This window comes from Schistocerca americana, chromosome 4 (genome assembly GCF_021461395.2).
Source record: "Schistocerca americana isolate TAMUIC-IGC-003095 chromosome 4, iqSchAmer2.1, whole genome shotgun sequence".
NCBI lineage: Eukaryota > Metazoa > Arthropoda > Insecta > Orthoptera > Acrididae > Schistocerca > Schistocerca americana.
Window position 1 is genome coordinate 423,223,287 of NC_060122.1, and position 17,158 is coordinate 423,240,444.

Here is a 17,158-nt window from a genome sequence, read left to right on the forward strand (position 1 = left end):
AAAGTTTTGAAGCTTTAGGAGGATTAGTAGGCTAATGTTTGTAAATATAATGACAACAAAAGAACACAAACAGAAAGGCAGAAAAAAAGTGTGTGCATTTGGTGCTCAAGTTTACAATTAAAAACACCATGACTATTAAATTCTTTGAAACACAAGAAACAAGGTGCAGCTCTCTTGCTTTTGCCTTTTCCACTACTGTTATTACCACCTTCATATGGATGTGCTTTTTTTTTCTTTCTTTCTTTCTTTCTTTTAGCAAACATCGATTTATGATCATTTGCTGAATGATTACAGCAAATGCATTATTCTCTTAATGAGGAACCTTAATGTGCAGCAGATAATTAATATAATGAATCATTCTATTAAAACACTGACTCCTCCTGTAAAGCATTCAGCTGAGCTATTGTCTACAAATGATGTTACTAAATAATGTGTTTCTTGTGGGTACAATGAATAAAAGAATAAAGATATTACTGCGTGTTACCAGAGTTTTTAGAGAAACATTATTTTGTCATCTTGATAATTTGCACTACTACTGACTGATCGCCAACACAGTTTTTTTTCTTGCTAAATAAATAGTGACTCTTCCAACACACTGCTAGAATACTTTTTAACAAAAGATTTAATTACAGCACAAAAGTACAGTTCAGTCATTTAAAAATGTACAGTAACTATGAATTTAATAGCTGCAAATAAATAAAGGTCACTTACATCCTCTTGGAAATTGCACATTAACGTATTTGATCATAAATTATGTAGGTGTTCTCAACCCAAGAAATTTCCCTTGCCATTCATGTTTCTCCCTTCTCTTTGGAGATTGTGGTAATGAATTGAAACAACTATGCGATATAATGTGGCGTTCATGTTGCACTAGTAAACAATTTATTACATGTATATTACACAACATTTTACAAAAAGGTGATTTTGAGCAATGTTTCTCATGTGTACTCATGATACAAAAGATATACTAGAATCTGACAAGAAATGTATTACAAGAGGGGTAAAAAAAGGGAAGGAAAAAAGAAATCATGAGTATTAAATACATCTTACAATGTCAGAAATAAACAAGAGATTTAAAAGTTATCTTCCTCAATTTTCCCTCACTTATTGTTACACATTCGATGTAAAATATGCAGATCTTACAGTATATGTTTTCATGCACCACTTCACAGCATTATGCAAAACAGGCTTCTTGCTTCAGCATATAGCTTTATAATTTTTAACAAATGAGTAAAAAACAACCAACAGTTAACTTTCTGACTGTTATATTTACATTTGATTTACAAGTAACTAAAAAAAAATTTTTTTTTACAAATAATTTGGTCTTAAAATAGTTAATGGCAATGTATTACTCCTGAAGATTTCTGTAAAGGTTTTTTCAACTGAACTGACCAGTTGCTGGCAGCCTCAATATGTAAATTTTACCCAGATTAGTGAATTACACTGATGGAACAGTTTATTAACAAAACTAACAAAATTTCACTTCTATTGCAGTTTCTTACAATACACTTCTGTTCCCTGGTAACCTCTGGGAGCAGCTGCAAAGTACAGTGCCAAAATCAAATTTAAAATTTTCTTAAGTGTCCTGCACTTGATTTAAAAGAAATGCCTCCACAAAGCCTGGAACTCCAGGTATCAAAATTTTAGTATCACACGATACATTAAGATACCACATACTGATCAGTACATTTTGTTCTAATCACTTAAGTCATTAAATTAGGTTTTAAAATTCTGAAAGCTTTCTGTAAGTACAGCAAATAACTATCTTGCAGACCTGGAATTACAAGAACATTGGCAGAGCATGAGGAATTAAGACATCTTCCTGTCATTCCTCTGTCCCTCCCCCTGCCCCATTTTAAGGATGGAAACACACACACACACACACACACACACACACACACACACACGTGGAGGGGAAGTGCAATTTGGAACCACTTGTGAAACTTCAACAAACAGATTTGTACATTCCAATAGCTGAAAGAAATTAAAAGGTACATTATTTCTTAGGTTCTGCAAGAAGGTATCTGTTGTAAACGAAATTTAAAAAATTCAAAATAGCCATATCAAAATGAGGATACAGAAATATACACTGGCAGAAGGTACTGCAAAGAATGAAAAAAGTGCTTCACAACAGTTGACAACTCATTAAAATAAATACTTGTGTCTGATATTTTCTGCTTAAAATGAAAGCTGGTTATCAGAAAAAAGTCTGATAACACATGAATTGTCCCTGTGAGATGAAGATGCATTATGCACAGTGGGCAAATTATGAGCTCATTTCAGTCGACACTACCCACTGTGAATGCCAATGTATATAGATCCTCCAACAGCTCATTATGGACTGGAGCTCATGAATATTCATTGCTTGGGGTCCACATCAAAATCTAACACAAGCAGTTTTGTTTCTTCAGTACCATTTCGACTACCAACAGCACACACAAGTTTAGTCTCATTTGCCCGAATTCGCCACACAACGCCACCACTGCCTCCACTCTCCAGTGCAACGAGATTACGGATAAACTCACCTAAAACAAAAACCAAATATCACATGTCATTGCACAAATTTCATTTATTTCTCATTTATAACCAGCAATGCTCAACAGTTGAAATGATTCTTATTAGTTGTGACAAATATAAGAACATAATATTGTCAAGTAACTAAAATTATACTGTTTAGCAAATCCACTGTAGCCTTGTTTAGGACAGCAAAAGTGCAAACTGAAAGGAAATGAAAATGGAGAAAAATAGTAATTCCAAGCTGAAGGCCACAATCCTTTAGGATTAGATAACCACCCACCCACTGTCAGACCAGAATACAACAGGGATTCTATGAAGACATCCTGGAAATCCTAATTAGGTTTGGCTAAACTTAAAAGTTACTTAATTATATACCAGGAAATAATTTCTAACTAATTTTCTCCAACCAGCAGCAACACCCAACAACCACCCAGCAACTGTACTCTTTCAGTCTGAATTTTTAGACTTGAAAATCCTGCAGCCTTGCAAAATACTCTTGTGCCAGCTCAGAAACACTCTTCCATCAACCAGCTTAGTCAACCAAGTAAACAGGTATAGTACAAAAAAAAAAAATTCATTCCAAGACTGTATTCACGAACAGTTTCACAAGTATCACTTAAAAATTGCAGTTAAATGAATAGTTATTAACACGAAATCTGACAAGGACAGCACAGACTCATACTAACCGTAGTCCTATGCTCTCTGAACTGACTCCAACAGTCAGTCATTTATGGGAACTCATTTTAATATGGAATCTGATCCACACACACAAAAACAGTTTAATCTTGAATGAAATTTTCATTCTGCAGTGGAGTGAGTGCTGATATGAAACTTCCCGGCAGATTAAAATTGTGTGCTGGACTGAGACTCGAACCTGGGACCTTTGCCTTTCATGAGCAACTGCTCTGCTGACTGAGTTACCTAAGCACGACTCATGCCCCGTTCTACAGCTTTAATTCTGCCAGTACCTCATCTCTTACCTTCCAATCTTGTATCCACAGTATCTATGGAAATGATATGTCAGAGCTGTAGCAATTGCATAAATTCCTCACTCACTTTCTTCCAACTTTCCTGTCCAAAAGATAAGAATATGCAGTACTTGATGGGAAGTCATCTAGTGAAACAGAAGTTATATCTAGGGTTCTCCAAGGAAGTGTTATAGGCACTTCGTTGTTGTTACCTATATAAATGATTTAAGAGATGATCTAAGCAGCTATTTTATATTGTTTTAGATGACACCATTATTTGTCACCTAGTGAAGTTGTTAGACAATCAACCTGGACTTCCCATTGTTTGAAATCTCAAAATTATTCACAGACGATATCCGCGTGGTGCAAGAAGTGGCAAATGACTCTTGACAATAAAAAGTATGAAATCTTCAACATGCATATTAAAAATTGTTTAATTTTGGTTACATGAAGAATTACATAAATTTAGAAATTCTCAATTACAGTTAACAACAATTTAAATTTGAACCATCATATACAAAATTTTGTGGGAAAGACAAACCAGTGACTTGAGTTTTACTGGCACAGCAGCTGATGGTACAACAAACCTACTTAAGAGTGCCTACACTACATTCCTCTGTCCTGTTCTGAAGTACTGTTCAGTGGTATGGGACCCTTATTGAATGGGAGTGATGGAGAACCAAAAAAGTTAGAAGATAAGCCTGTTTTATGTTATCACAGATATGATAAGCGAGTTAGGGAGGCATTTATAAAAACAAAGTCTTTTGGCTGATGAGCTCATTTCACGAAATTTCAATCACAAACTTTCTCCCCCAAATGCCAAAATATTTTGATGATCCCTTCCACTCAACTCAGAACCGAGGTGGTCGCATCCAGTTCTGCGACAACTCTGCGGAGTGTTAGCTTTGTTGAATTTCCATGAGAAAAGCACTTGTAGTAGAGCAAACTTAAAGATCTTGATTTGATTGATGCTTTGCATAACAATTACTGTCTTTTGCCAGTTATGAAGATTGGAATTCAAATTAATTTCATTCATCATAGGGATATGAATAAATGACCTACAGTTTTCAGTTTTGTTTCTGGTTATTCATACACCAATGGGCCAAAACATTATGACTACCTGCTAAATTTTATTTTGGTCCATGTCTGAAACACAATACAGCAGGAATTCTGCATGTCATGGATTTGACGAGTTCTTGGTAGGTTTCTGGAGGTACATGACATCAGATGTCTATGCACAGGTCATCTAATTCCATGAATAATGGGCCGGTGGTTCGTGTGTACGAAGCTGACACCGGAAAGCATCCCATGCGTGTGTTCCACTGTGTTCTGGTGACGTGAATCTGGTGTCCAAGACATTACCATGGCATCTCTATCATATCCATAAATTACTGTAGAAAGATTCTGGTCTGGTGACATTGCAAGTTATCCTGCTGGGAACTGTCATCACCATTGGGGTTGACGTCAAGGATGAAGGGATACAAATGGTCTGCAATAATGTTCATCTTGCCCACAGCTGTTATATTGCCTTTGACTAATATCACAGATGAATGTCTCCCAGATTATAATACTGTCACCAGTGGCCTGTGCCTGTAGTGTGGTGCACGTTTCGAGCAGCTGATGGATGATGGCATATCCAGACACAACCCAAAACCTGCGTAACAAGATATGTTATTCATCCAACAAGGCAGCACATCTCCACTGACACATGGTTCAATCTCGATTCCATACCCATTACAATCATCACGCATGATGCCGTTGGGCCAATATGGGAATACAGAGGCCCACTGCAGCAGAGTGCCATGTTCAACAATATGCACACACACACACACACACACACACACACACACACACACACACACACACGACTGCTATCTTTGGCAGATCGGACCGGAATGTAACTGGCACATTGAATGGAAGCAGCAATTTGAAGGGACAGGAAGCAAAAGGGATAGCAGGGTATGGCTGAATGGAGGGAAGAATGCTGCCTGTTGGAGTGTGCTGGGAATAGATTCTCCAACAGGCACACAGTTGGGAGTCTTTGGGGCAGGGAGAAGGGGGGAGGGGTGGGGAGTGGCGAAAAATGAGAGGAACGAAGAAGGGGAAAGAGTGTTCTGTGTGTTGGCAGATAGCAGCACACAAAGAGGGAGTGGAGATTGGAATAGGGAAGAGGTGATTTGGGGGGGGGGGGGGGCAGAAACTGATGGGTAGAGGGGGTGTGAGGACAGTAGCTTACCATAGATTGAGGCCAGGATAATTTCGCACTCTTTTGTAACTGGTTCTTGGGGGTGGGGAGGATTGTGGTGTGTGGGGAAATGGCACAGGAGATCTGTCTGCGGACTATCTCAAGGGGATGGTGGTTGTCTTTGGAGGTCTTTGTGAGACCCTCAGCATACTGAGCAGAGGAGTTCTTGTCACTGCAGATACGTCATCACCAGGTGTCCAGGCTGTATGGCAAGGATTGTTTGGTGTGTAAGAAATGACAGCTGTTAAAATGCACGTGAAGTTGGTGTTTGGTGGGTTTAAGAGGTGTGAATGGAGCCATTAGAGAGGAGGTGGTCAGTGTCTTGGAAGGTGGCACACTGGAATGAGGTTCAAAAATGGCTCTAAGCACTACGGGACTTAACATCTGAGGTTATCAGTCCCCTAGACTTAGAACTACTTAAACCAAACTAACCTAAGGACATCAGACACATCCATGCCCAAGGCAGGATTCGAACCTGCGACCATAGCAGCAGCGCTGTTCCGGACTGAAGCACCTAGAACCGCTCGGCCACAGCAGCTGGCTACTGGGTTGAGGAAGATCAGGTGAAGAGAAAGGGTGAGGTGATGTTGAGGTTGTGAAGAAATGAGGATAGGGTGTCTTGGTCCTGAGTCCAGATCATGAGGATATCATGAATTAACCAGAACCAGACCAAACCAGGGGTTTGGAGTTTTGGGAGGCTAGAAAGGTCTCCTCTAAATGGCTCAGAAACAGATTGGCACACGAATGTGCCATATAGGTGTCCATGCCTGTGCGATGGATTTGTTTGTAAACCTTCCCCTCAAAGGAGTAACAGTTTTGAGTTAGGATAAAGTTAGTAAGGTGTATGAGAAGTGAAGTAATGGGTTTTGAGTCTGAAGTAGAGTGTGGATTTAGGAGCTCAAGGGGTGGGGATGGTGGAGGATTGGTGAAGAAGTGGTTGGTATCTTTGACGTGGGAGGCTACATTACGGGTAGTTGGTGGAAGTGCTGCTCAATGATGTCTACAATTCTTTCAGTGGGGGCACAATAACCAGCTAGAATGATGTGTCCGGTATTGTTGGGTTTATGGATTTTGGGGAGCATGTAGAAAGTGGTTGTGTGGGGTGTCATAGTGTGCAGAGGGAAACAGATTCAAGAGTGAGGATCTGGGAAGGGCTAAGGCTTTAAGCAGGGACTGGAGGCTATCCTCTACTTCTGGGACAGAATCTGTTTGGAGGGATTGGTGGCAAAGAAATGTTTTCATTGCTGGGATCAGAAGGAGAGTAGGTCTTTGACAAGTGAAACTTGGTTAAATTTGTGTGTCAGGCTAAAGGTCACGCCTTTGGATAGGACTGAAACTTCTATGGGGGCTGATGGTTTCGGAGAAAAGTTTAACAACAGTATTGTGTGGATGCTTAGGCTCTGGATTTGGTAGGGTGTTGGCAAGGAGTTCTGTTTTTGGGGGGGGGGGGGTGGCAAGTTGGAAAGGTGAGCTAGGCAGGGTCTGGGTGCTATGAAGGGTTAATGAGGAGGAACACTGTGGGTAGGATACGAGTTGGAGAGTCATGTCCCAAGGCAGCAGTAGGATGTCATTAGGTTGGACTACTTATGAAGGTGGTATCTGGAATGCTCCTGCAGGTGCTGGAGACCAAGCACCAATTTCAGAGACGTGAGGTATGTAGCAAGTATTGCACAGTAGATTATCTTGTGGAGGCAGCAGAGGTGGATCTGGGATGCCTGTGCTATGAAGATGTCTCTTTGCAGTACCAGGTTTATGTGGTCCAGGGACGGGCAGAATCTCAAAAGTTGGGGTAGGATCCAGAGAAAGGAATTTTTATGGTTAGGTTGTTGGGCAGATTCCCCCACCCTACAGCCTCCAACACTGCACCTGATGCCCCTTGCCTTTAGCTAGTGTCGTCTAATCTTCTCCGTTTCCTCCCAAACTTGCTTTTGGCCCCACTTTTCATTTACGCACAGTTTTTTTTTTATGATTCAGCACATATGTCTCTTTCTAATACAGTTTCATAATATTATTATTATTTATTTGTGAATTGACCACTTAGGACCACGCTACAATTTCATTTCTTCTTTCTGAAATTTCCTCTTTCTCCAGTACTCCTTCACATGGACGCTGTGTTCTTGTTTCTGTTCATCCGTTCAAGGTCTTCCAGTCTATTTAGTTCTTTCGTCTTGAAATCCTTCCAAATTTTGAATCATGGTCTGAAATGTACCCCTATTTAACAGCTGAACTTCCTGAATGTCGAACCTTTGCAGATCCTTACGAGCTTCCTTAATACACGTTGTTGACTTTTTTTTTACCACAGATAGTCAAATATCCTTCTGGTTAGTCTGGTTTTGTCCATTCTGTACAGGTGTCTTAGAAATAATAACCACCTCTTTTTCATGTTATTATTATTATTATTATTATTATTATTATTATTTTCTTTCCTTTCTCAGATGTTATGTCTGGTTAAAAATGGAAAGTGACGTGGACCTTGATCAAGAGTGACTTTCTTTTAACTGTACGGTATATGTCACATTGCATTTAGGAACTTTTGGGTAATTGAACATGTATCAATAATTACAGATATCTGTAGTTGTATATATAAGTTTGGATGTAGCTGTATTACATTGATGTACTGGTGGATATTGTGTGGTATGACTCCTGTAGTTGATAGTATAATTGGTATAATGTCAACTTTATCCTGATGCCACATGTCCTTGACTTCCTCAGCCAGTTGGATGTATTTTTCAATTTTGTCTCCTGTTTTCTTCTGTATATTTGTTGTATTGGGTATGGATATTTCGATTACTTGTGTTAATTTCTTCTTTTTATTGGTGAGTATGATGTCAGGTTTGCTATTTGGTGGTGTTTTATCTGTTATAATGGTTCTGTTCCAGTATAATTTGTATTCATCATTCTCCAGTACATTTTGTGGCGCATACTTGTATGTGGGAACGTGTTGTTTTATTGCAATCATGAATCCTTCCGTCTGACTGTACATATTGCCTTTTCTTAGCCATGTGTTGGATGCGTCTTGATCGATGTGTGGCTGTGTTAGATTATGCGGGTGCTTGCCATGTAGTGTTTTCTTTTTCCAATTTACTTTCTTTGTATCTGTTGATTGATGTGATCTAAAGGGTTGTAGAAGTGGTTATGAAATTGCAGTGGTGTAGCCGATGTATTTATATGAGTGATTCCTTTGTGTATTTTGCTAATTTCTGCTCGTTCTAGAAAGAATTTTCTTAAATTGCCTACCTGTCCATAATGTAGGTTTTTTATATCTATAAATCCCCTTCCTCCTTCCTTTCTGCTTCATGTGAATCTTTCTGTTGCCGAAAGTATGTGATGTATTCTATATTTGTGGCATTGTGATCATGTAAGTGTATTGAGTGCTTCTAGTTCTGTGTTACTCCATTTCACTACTCCAAATGAGTAGGTCAATATTGGTATAGCATAAGTATTTATAGCTTTCGTCTTGTTTCTTGCTGTCAATTCTGTTTCCAGTATTTTTGTTAGTCTTCGTCTATATTTTTCTTTTAGTTCTTCTTTAATATTTGTATTATCTATTCCTATTTTTTGACTGTATGCTAGATATGTATAGGCATCTGTTTTTTCCATCGCTTATGCAGTCGCTGTGGTTATCCAATATATAATCTTCTTGTTTAGTGTGTTTTCCCTTGACAATGCTATTTTTCTTACATTTGTCTGTTCCAAAAGCCATATTTATATCATTGCTGAATACTTCTGTTATCTTTAGTAATTGGTTGAGTTGTTGCTGCCAGTAGTTTTAGATCATCCATGTATAGCGAATGTGTGATTTTGTGTGGGTATGTTCCAGTAATATTGTATCCATAATTTGTATTATTTAGCATGTTGGATAGTGGGTTCAGAGCAAGGCAGAACCAGAAAGGACTTAATGAGTCTCCTTGGTATATTCCACGCTTAATCTGTATTGGCTGTGGTGTGATATTATTTGAATTTGTTTGGATATTAAGTGTGGTTTTCCAATTTTCCATTACTATGTTTAGGAACTGTATCAATTTGTATATTTCCAATATTTGTAGTAACCATGAGTGGAGTACACTATCAAAAGCTTTTTGGTAATCAATGTATGCATAGTGTAGCGACCTTTGTTTAGTTTTAGCTTGATATGTCACCTCTGTATCGTTATCAGTTGCTCTTTACATCCTCGTGCTCCTTTGCAGCAGCCTTTTTGTTCTTCATTTATAATTTTGTTCTGTGTTGTTGTGTCATTAATTTCTGTGTAATGACTGAAGTTAATATTTTGTATATTGTTGGTAGGCATGTTATGGGGCGATATTTTGCTGGGTTTGCTGTGTCTGCTTGATCTTTAGGTTTCAGATAAGTTATTCCTTGTGTAAGTGTATCAGGGACGGTGTATGGGTCTGCAATATAACTGTTAAAATATTTAGTTAGATGTGAATGTGTTGAGGTGAACTACTTTAGCCAGAAATTTGCTATTTTATCTTTTCCAGGGGCTTTCCAATTGTGAGTAGAATTAATTGCTTGGGTGACTTCATGTTGCAAAATTATCGCTTCAGGCATTTGTGGTATCATCTTGTATGTGTGTGTTTCTGCTTGTATCCACCGTGCATGCCTGTTATGTTGTACCGGGTTTGACCACATGTTGCTCCAGAAGTGTTCCATGTCTGTTATGTTTGGTTGATTGTCTATTATTATTATTATTATTATTATTATTATTATTATTCAACTTCATCATCTGATCTTGCAACTTCCTTTCAACACTGTCACATTATTTTTGTTCTGCTCTTATCTTTTATTTTCATATGCAGCTTCAGAGATTTAATCATGACCAATGAGCCATTGATTTCTTTTGGTTCTTCATTAGTACCATGGAAATTAAATCTTGTTTCCTTTAATACCCTTCCTGCAAGTGCTGTCTCTCTCAATCCATCATTCACACACACTTATTTCCCTCTAGCACCTACACAACCAACCTTTAGGCTTTTATTAATTTTATTCTCTCATTTCACAAGTGCCCAGCAGTCTCAAAAAATTATCTTGCATTGTTCTTGGACTGGAGTCATGCTCATTCCTGTTTTGATTACTGGTAAGCATGTATTCCTCCTCACTCAAAATATTTTAATGTTCATTTATGATTATTTTCACTCAAACATGAAACCAGGGAAGATTTGCATGAGAGTGTTCTTGTAACTTATCATTAATAGATGTCAATAAAGCAAAGTTACTTTTAAAGTGTCATCTTGATAGTTGTGAGAAAACTGTTCTATTTGGAAGTACAGAATGGAGGAAGGAGGGCCATTAAAGAGCTTAAGTAAATAGGACACCCAGAAACTAATGTCAAGGGAGATGACATGACAGGACAAAGGGAAATATAATAACCACCATAAGCTTTAAGTCAGAGACAAGAAAACGAAAGACTGAAAACGAGGTAGACATGTGAAAACAATGAGCAGTGTTATACTACTGATGGAGAAACACTAACTCAAATGCTGGCATTAGTGTTATATTTTCTCGTATACTGCCATTTGGTAAGTAGAACCCCATTTTCTGTGTGTTTGATATTAAAATCTCTAGGAATTTACATGTTAAAATTGAACACAATACTCATGTTTAATTTGTTGATGTGGATGAACATGGCTGATTGCAAAAATGACCAACATACTGAAATAATGTAGACTCTATTCAGCATTATTTTATAAGGAAAATTTTGGTTGCTATAATAATGGATAAAAATAAAACTTTACTTGTATGCCTGGATAAAGAAAAAAATCATTAATGATGACTGACAAACATCTGAAATTTATTTGAAAGAAATCTGCTGAATGCAAAAATCTTGGCATTGGCTGTGTTAGGTATAATTGTACTACCTATTAAACAATGGAAAATTCAGGATGGAATGTAACAATGCTGTGAAAAGGAAAGCTGCTACTCACCATATAGCGGAGATGCTGAGTCGCAGATAGGCACAACAAAAATACTGTTATAAATATAGCTTCTGGCCAGTAATGCCTTTGTCAAATTAGACGGCAAACACACACACACACACACACACACACACACACACACAACTGCAGTCTCACCAACAAAGGCCTTACTGGCCGAAAGCTATATTTGTTAGTCTTTTGTTGTGCCTATCTGGGACTCACCATCTCCGCTGTGTGGTGAATAGCAACATTCCTTTTCACAATATTGTACAACCTAAAAGTGACATGAAAATTTGTGCCAGACTGGAACTCAAATCCAGATTTCTCACTTATCATGAGCAGTTGCCTTAACCACTTTGGCTACCCGTGAATGCCTCCTGGACATTAACATGTCTCACTGTCTACACCCCCATACCGTAGTCCCCTACATTGAGCACTTAAAGCTTGCAGCTTTACTCTGTATTCCTACACCAATGAGAATGAAACTTTGAGGAATAGAGACCCATGATATTGTTGTCTTGTGCCCGCCCTGACATGCAATACTTGCCTCTCTGGATGAACAGACATTAACAATGACAGACAGCTGTCCAAACTTTATCTGACAAATTTGCTGAATGCATGTATCTTGGCATCGGCTGTTTTTTTTTAATTTATTTTGTTTTTTTTTTATTTTTTTTTTTAGGGCGCACAACTTTAATGGTCATTAGCGCCCAGACTACGTTAGGAATGCAACAAGAGGCACAAGTTTAAAACAGCAACTAAAAGGGAAAACACGATAAAAGACAGATTGACAGGCATAGGATTAAAAAAAAAAAAAACAGCATAATCAAATGTCCTTAGACATGTTTGTCAAGGTGATAAAACGAAGAACGCGAGCAGCTGCTCCTGGGTCATCCGCTAAAATGGCATCTAGAGTACATGGCCGAGAAGGGCGTGAGGAGGACGTCCAAGCCGCAGGAAGAGGTTTCAAGGCCCGAAGCTTGTTGTCCGTAAGTGCAGCCCAATCGGCATGCCATGGTGATAAAATGCGCCGACAAATGACCCTGCTACAATCTGATGAAGGGACACAACAGGAAGATGTCCGAGGCTGGAGGACCGCAGCCTTGGCCGTGGCATCTGCAGCTTCGTTCCCAGGGATACAGACATGGCCAGGAACCCACATAAAGCTAACCGGAGAACCGTCGTCCACCAGCTGCTGAAGAGAGCGTTGGATCCGGTGCACGAAAGGGTGAACCGGATACGGATCACTGAGGCTCTGGATGGCACTCAGGAATCGGAGCAGATGACATAAGCAGAATGTCGGTGGCGGCAGATGTAAAGAACAGCCTGGTAGAGGGCAAAGAGCTCAGCTGCGAAGACCGAACAATGGCCATGGAGCCGGTATTTGAAACTTTGTGCCCCGACAATAAAAGAACAACCGACCCATCATTGGTCTTAGAGCCATCTGTATAAATGAAGGTCATATTAATGAACTTCGAACGAAGTTCGACAAAACGGGAGCGGTATACCGAACCGGGGTAACCTCCTTTGGGAGCGAGCTGAGGTCAAGGTGAACGCGAACCTGAACCTGGAGCCAAGGTGGCGTGTGGCTCTCGCCCACTCGAAAGGTTACAGGGAGTGAAAAATCAAGGTGTTGAAAGTGGCGACGAAAGCGAACTCAAGGGGGTAGCAGGGCAGAGACATACAACCCGTATTGACGGTCGAGGGAGTCGTCAAAAAAGGAACGGTAAGACGGGTGGTTGGGCATTGACAGTAGCCGACAGGCATACCGACAAAGCAGTATATCGCGCCGGTAGGTGAGTGGCAATTCACCGGCTTCAGCATGAAGACTCTCGATGGGACTAGTATAAAACGCTCCGATCGCAAGACGTAAACCCCTATGTTGTATGGAGTTGAGGTGGCGTAAGATGGACGGCCGTGCAGAGGAGTATACGAAGCTCCCATAACCCAGCTTGGAGCGGACGATCGACCGATATAGGCGAAGTAGGACGGTTCGATCCGCTCCCCACGACATACCACTGAGAACACGGAGGACATTTAGAGAAAGGGTATAACGGGCAGCCAAATATGACATGTGGAGACCAGCTAAGATTCCTGTCAAATGTAAGACCTAAAAATTTTGTTGTCTCCACGAATGGGAGAGCAACGGGACCGAGTCGTAAGGACGGTGGGAGAAACTCTTTGTAGAGCCAGAAGTTAAAACAGACCGTCTTCTCGGCAGAAAAATGGAAGCCATTGGCGACACTCCAGGAGTAAAGACGGTCAAGAGAATGCTGAAGACGGCGCTCCAGGAAACATGTACGCTGCGTGCTGCAATAGAGGGTAAAATCGTCCACGAAAAGGGAGCCTGATACATCAGCTGCGAAGCAATCCATTATTGGATTGATCGCTATGGCGAAGAGAGCGACACTCAAAACTGAGCCCTGTGGCACCCCATTCTCCTGGCGAAAGGTGTCTGACAGGACAGAACCCACACGTACCCTGAACTGCCGATCCATTAAAAAGGAACAAATAAAAAGAGGGAGGCGACCGCGAAGGCCCCATGTATGCATGGTGCGGAGAATGCCCGCCCTCCAACAGGTGTCTAAAGCCTTCTCCAAATCAAAGAACACAGCCGCGGTCGGGCGCTTCCGCAAAGAAGTTATTCATAATGAAGATCGACAAGGTAACCAGATGGTCAACAGCAAAGCGGCGCCTACGAAATCCACATTGTACATTGGTAAGTAGGCATCGAGATTCGAGCAGCCAAACCAAACGAGAGTTAACCATTCGCTCCATCACTTTACAGACACAGCTGGTAAGCGAGATGGGTCGATAACTGGAAGACAAGTGCTTGTCCTTCCCCGGCTTGAGGAATCGGTACAACAATAGACTCACGCCAGCATGTGGGAACATGGCCCTCAATCCAGATGCAATTATAAGTACGAAGAAGGAAACCTTTACCCGCAGGAGAAAGGTTCTTCAGCATCTGAATATGAATAGAATCAGGCCCTGGAGTGGAGGACCGTGACCGGGCCAGTGCATTTTCGAGTTCCCGCATGGTGAATGGGGCATTATAACTTTCACGATTCGAGGCGCGGAAGTTAGGTGGCTTAGCCTCCTCCGCCCGTTTTCGGGGGAGGAAGGCAGGGGGGTAATAAGCGGAGCTCGAAACCTCTGCGAAAAAGCGGCCAAAGACATTGGAGACATCCTCAGGGGCCACAAGGACGTCATTTGCAACCGTCAAGCCAGAAACTGGTGAGTGGACCTTAGTGCCAGATAGCCGACGCAGGCTACCCCAGACAACAGAAGAAGGAGTAAAACTGTTGAAGGTGTTTTTGAAAGCAGCCCAGCTGGCTTTCTTGCTTTCTTTAATAATACCACGACACTGTGCACGTAATCATTTATAATTGATACAGTTCGCCACCGTAGGGTGGCGTTTAAAGGTGCGTAAAGCACGTCGACGAGCACGTAAAGCGTCTCGTCCACCAGGGGACCAGTACGCGATGTGGAGAAGAAGTAGTGTGAGGGATGGAATATACAGCAGCAGTGAGAATGACTTCCGTGAGGTGTGCGAGCTGATTATCGCAGCCTGTGAAGGTTTGATCCTGAAAGGTCGCCCTGGAAGAGAAGAGCCCCCAGTCTGCTTTGGAGATGTTCCAACTAGTTGAAAACGGAGGGGGGGGGGGGGGTATGATGCAGGAGATGGATAACACACGGGAAGTGGTCGCTCAAATATGTATCAGAAAGTGCATACCACTCAAACCGGTGTGCAAGTTGGGTAGTATATATAGAGAGGTCTAAATGGGAATAGGTGTGAGATGTGTCCGAAAGAAAAGTAGGGGCGCCAGTATTGAGGCAGACAAGATCGAGCTGGGTGAAAAGGTCTGCTAACAAGGAGCCCCTCAGGCAGGATGCTGGAGAGCCCCAAAGGGGATGATGGGCATTGAAGTCTCCAGTTAACAAAAATGGTGCAGGTAGCTGAGCAATAATTTGCATCATGTCTGCCCTGGTAACGGCAGACGACGATGGAGTGTAAACGGTACAAATGGAAAATGTAAAAGTGGGGAGAGTAATTCGGACGGTAACTGCCTGCAGGCCGGTGTGCAATGTGATGGGATCGTAGTAAATATCATCCCAGACCAGCGACATAACCCCTCCATGAGCCGGAATACCTGCCACAGGGGGTAGGTCAAAACGCACAGAGGTGTAGTGTGCCCAGGCAATTTGATCGCATGGGCGTAGCTTCATTTCCTGGAGGGCTACGACGAGCGGACGGTGCAAGCGGAGCAGCAACTGTAAGTCCTTACAGTTGGAGCAAATGCTGCAAATATTCCAGTGAATAAGTGCCATCGTGAGAAAAAAAGGAAGATGAAAGAAGAGGTCACCTCGAAGGTCGCTGAGGGCCTGGCTTCGAGCGAGCACTGCCGCCGCTATCAGTAGGCGGACAGTCATCGTCCATTGGTTCTATAGGTTCATCGGCCATTTGTTAAGATGGCCGGGAGGGGGAGCTTCCTCTGCAGGTGAACGGCCAGATGTTCGGCTACCAGCGGTGCGGCCAGGCGAAACAGATGACAGCCTGGGACGGCAACCGCTGGATGGCGCAGGAGAAGAAATGCGCCGTGGCGGAGAAGGAGAACTGTGCTTCCTATGAGCCTTCTTGGAAGGACGTTTAGTGGAAGTACTGGTCGACGGCTGGAAGTTCGAGGTACGTAGGAAGTCTGCATGGGACGGTTCCTTCTTGAAGGCCCGTGCATCTGACTTCTGGGTCTTCGTCTTGGCAGAAGCTGATGAAGGTGCTCGTGTCTGAGGGGTGACGGGAGGAAGAGGAGACGTCGACCGCGCGATCTTAGCACTGGTCAAATGGACGACCATGGTGCTGAAGGTCAGATTGCATGTCTGCGTCGCCACCTCCATGGTAGTTCTAGGAGAGGCGAGGACAGTACTGTATTTCCCACTGGGAGCAGCGTGGGCTTCCTACTAGCAAATAGCTTGCGAGCAGCCGAGGCTGACACTTTCTCTTTGACCCGAATTTCTTGGATACAGCGTTCTTCCTTGTAGATGGGACAGTCGCGGGAGGACGCTGCATGGTCACCCTGACAGTTCACACGAGGAGACGGAGGTGGACAGTCACCCTCATGGGCATCCCTGCCACAAGTGACACATTTAGCCGCATTGGAACAAGACTGGGGAGTGTGATTAAAACGCTGACACTGGTAGCAGCGCGTAGGTGTCGGGACATAGGTGCGAATAGAAATAACCTCGTAGCCCGCTTTGATGCGTGACGGCAGCTGAACACTATCAAAGGCCAAGAAAAGTGTCCGGGTCGGTACAAGGTCATTGTTGACCTTTTTCATGACCCTATGGACAGCTGTCACACCCTGCTCAGCGAGGAAAGACTGAATCTCCTTGTCAGACAATCCATCGGGTGATCTAGTATATACCACCCACGAGACGAATTCAAAGTGCGGTGAGCCTCCACCCGGACAGGGAATGTGTACAGAAGTGTGGCCCGAAGCTGTTTTTGTGCCTGATAG

At 42.0% G+C, this 17,158-nt stretch overlaps 1 protein-coding gene across 1 annotated transcript in view; it reads right to left on the minus strand.

The window, feature by feature from the left end:
- Positions 1-604: 604 nt before the first annotated feature.
- The window catches only part of LOC124612765 (F-box/WD repeat-containing protein 7), a 139,768-nt gene continuing 123,214 nt past the window's right edge, over positions 605-17,158 (minus strand). The window contains exon 12 of the mRNA XM_047141159.1: positions 605-2,525. Coding sequence (XP_046997115.1) covers positions 2,359-2,525 — 167 coding nt within the window. The 3' untranslated portion in view covers positions 605-2,358. The remainder of the gene's footprint in view (positions 2,526-17,158) is intronic.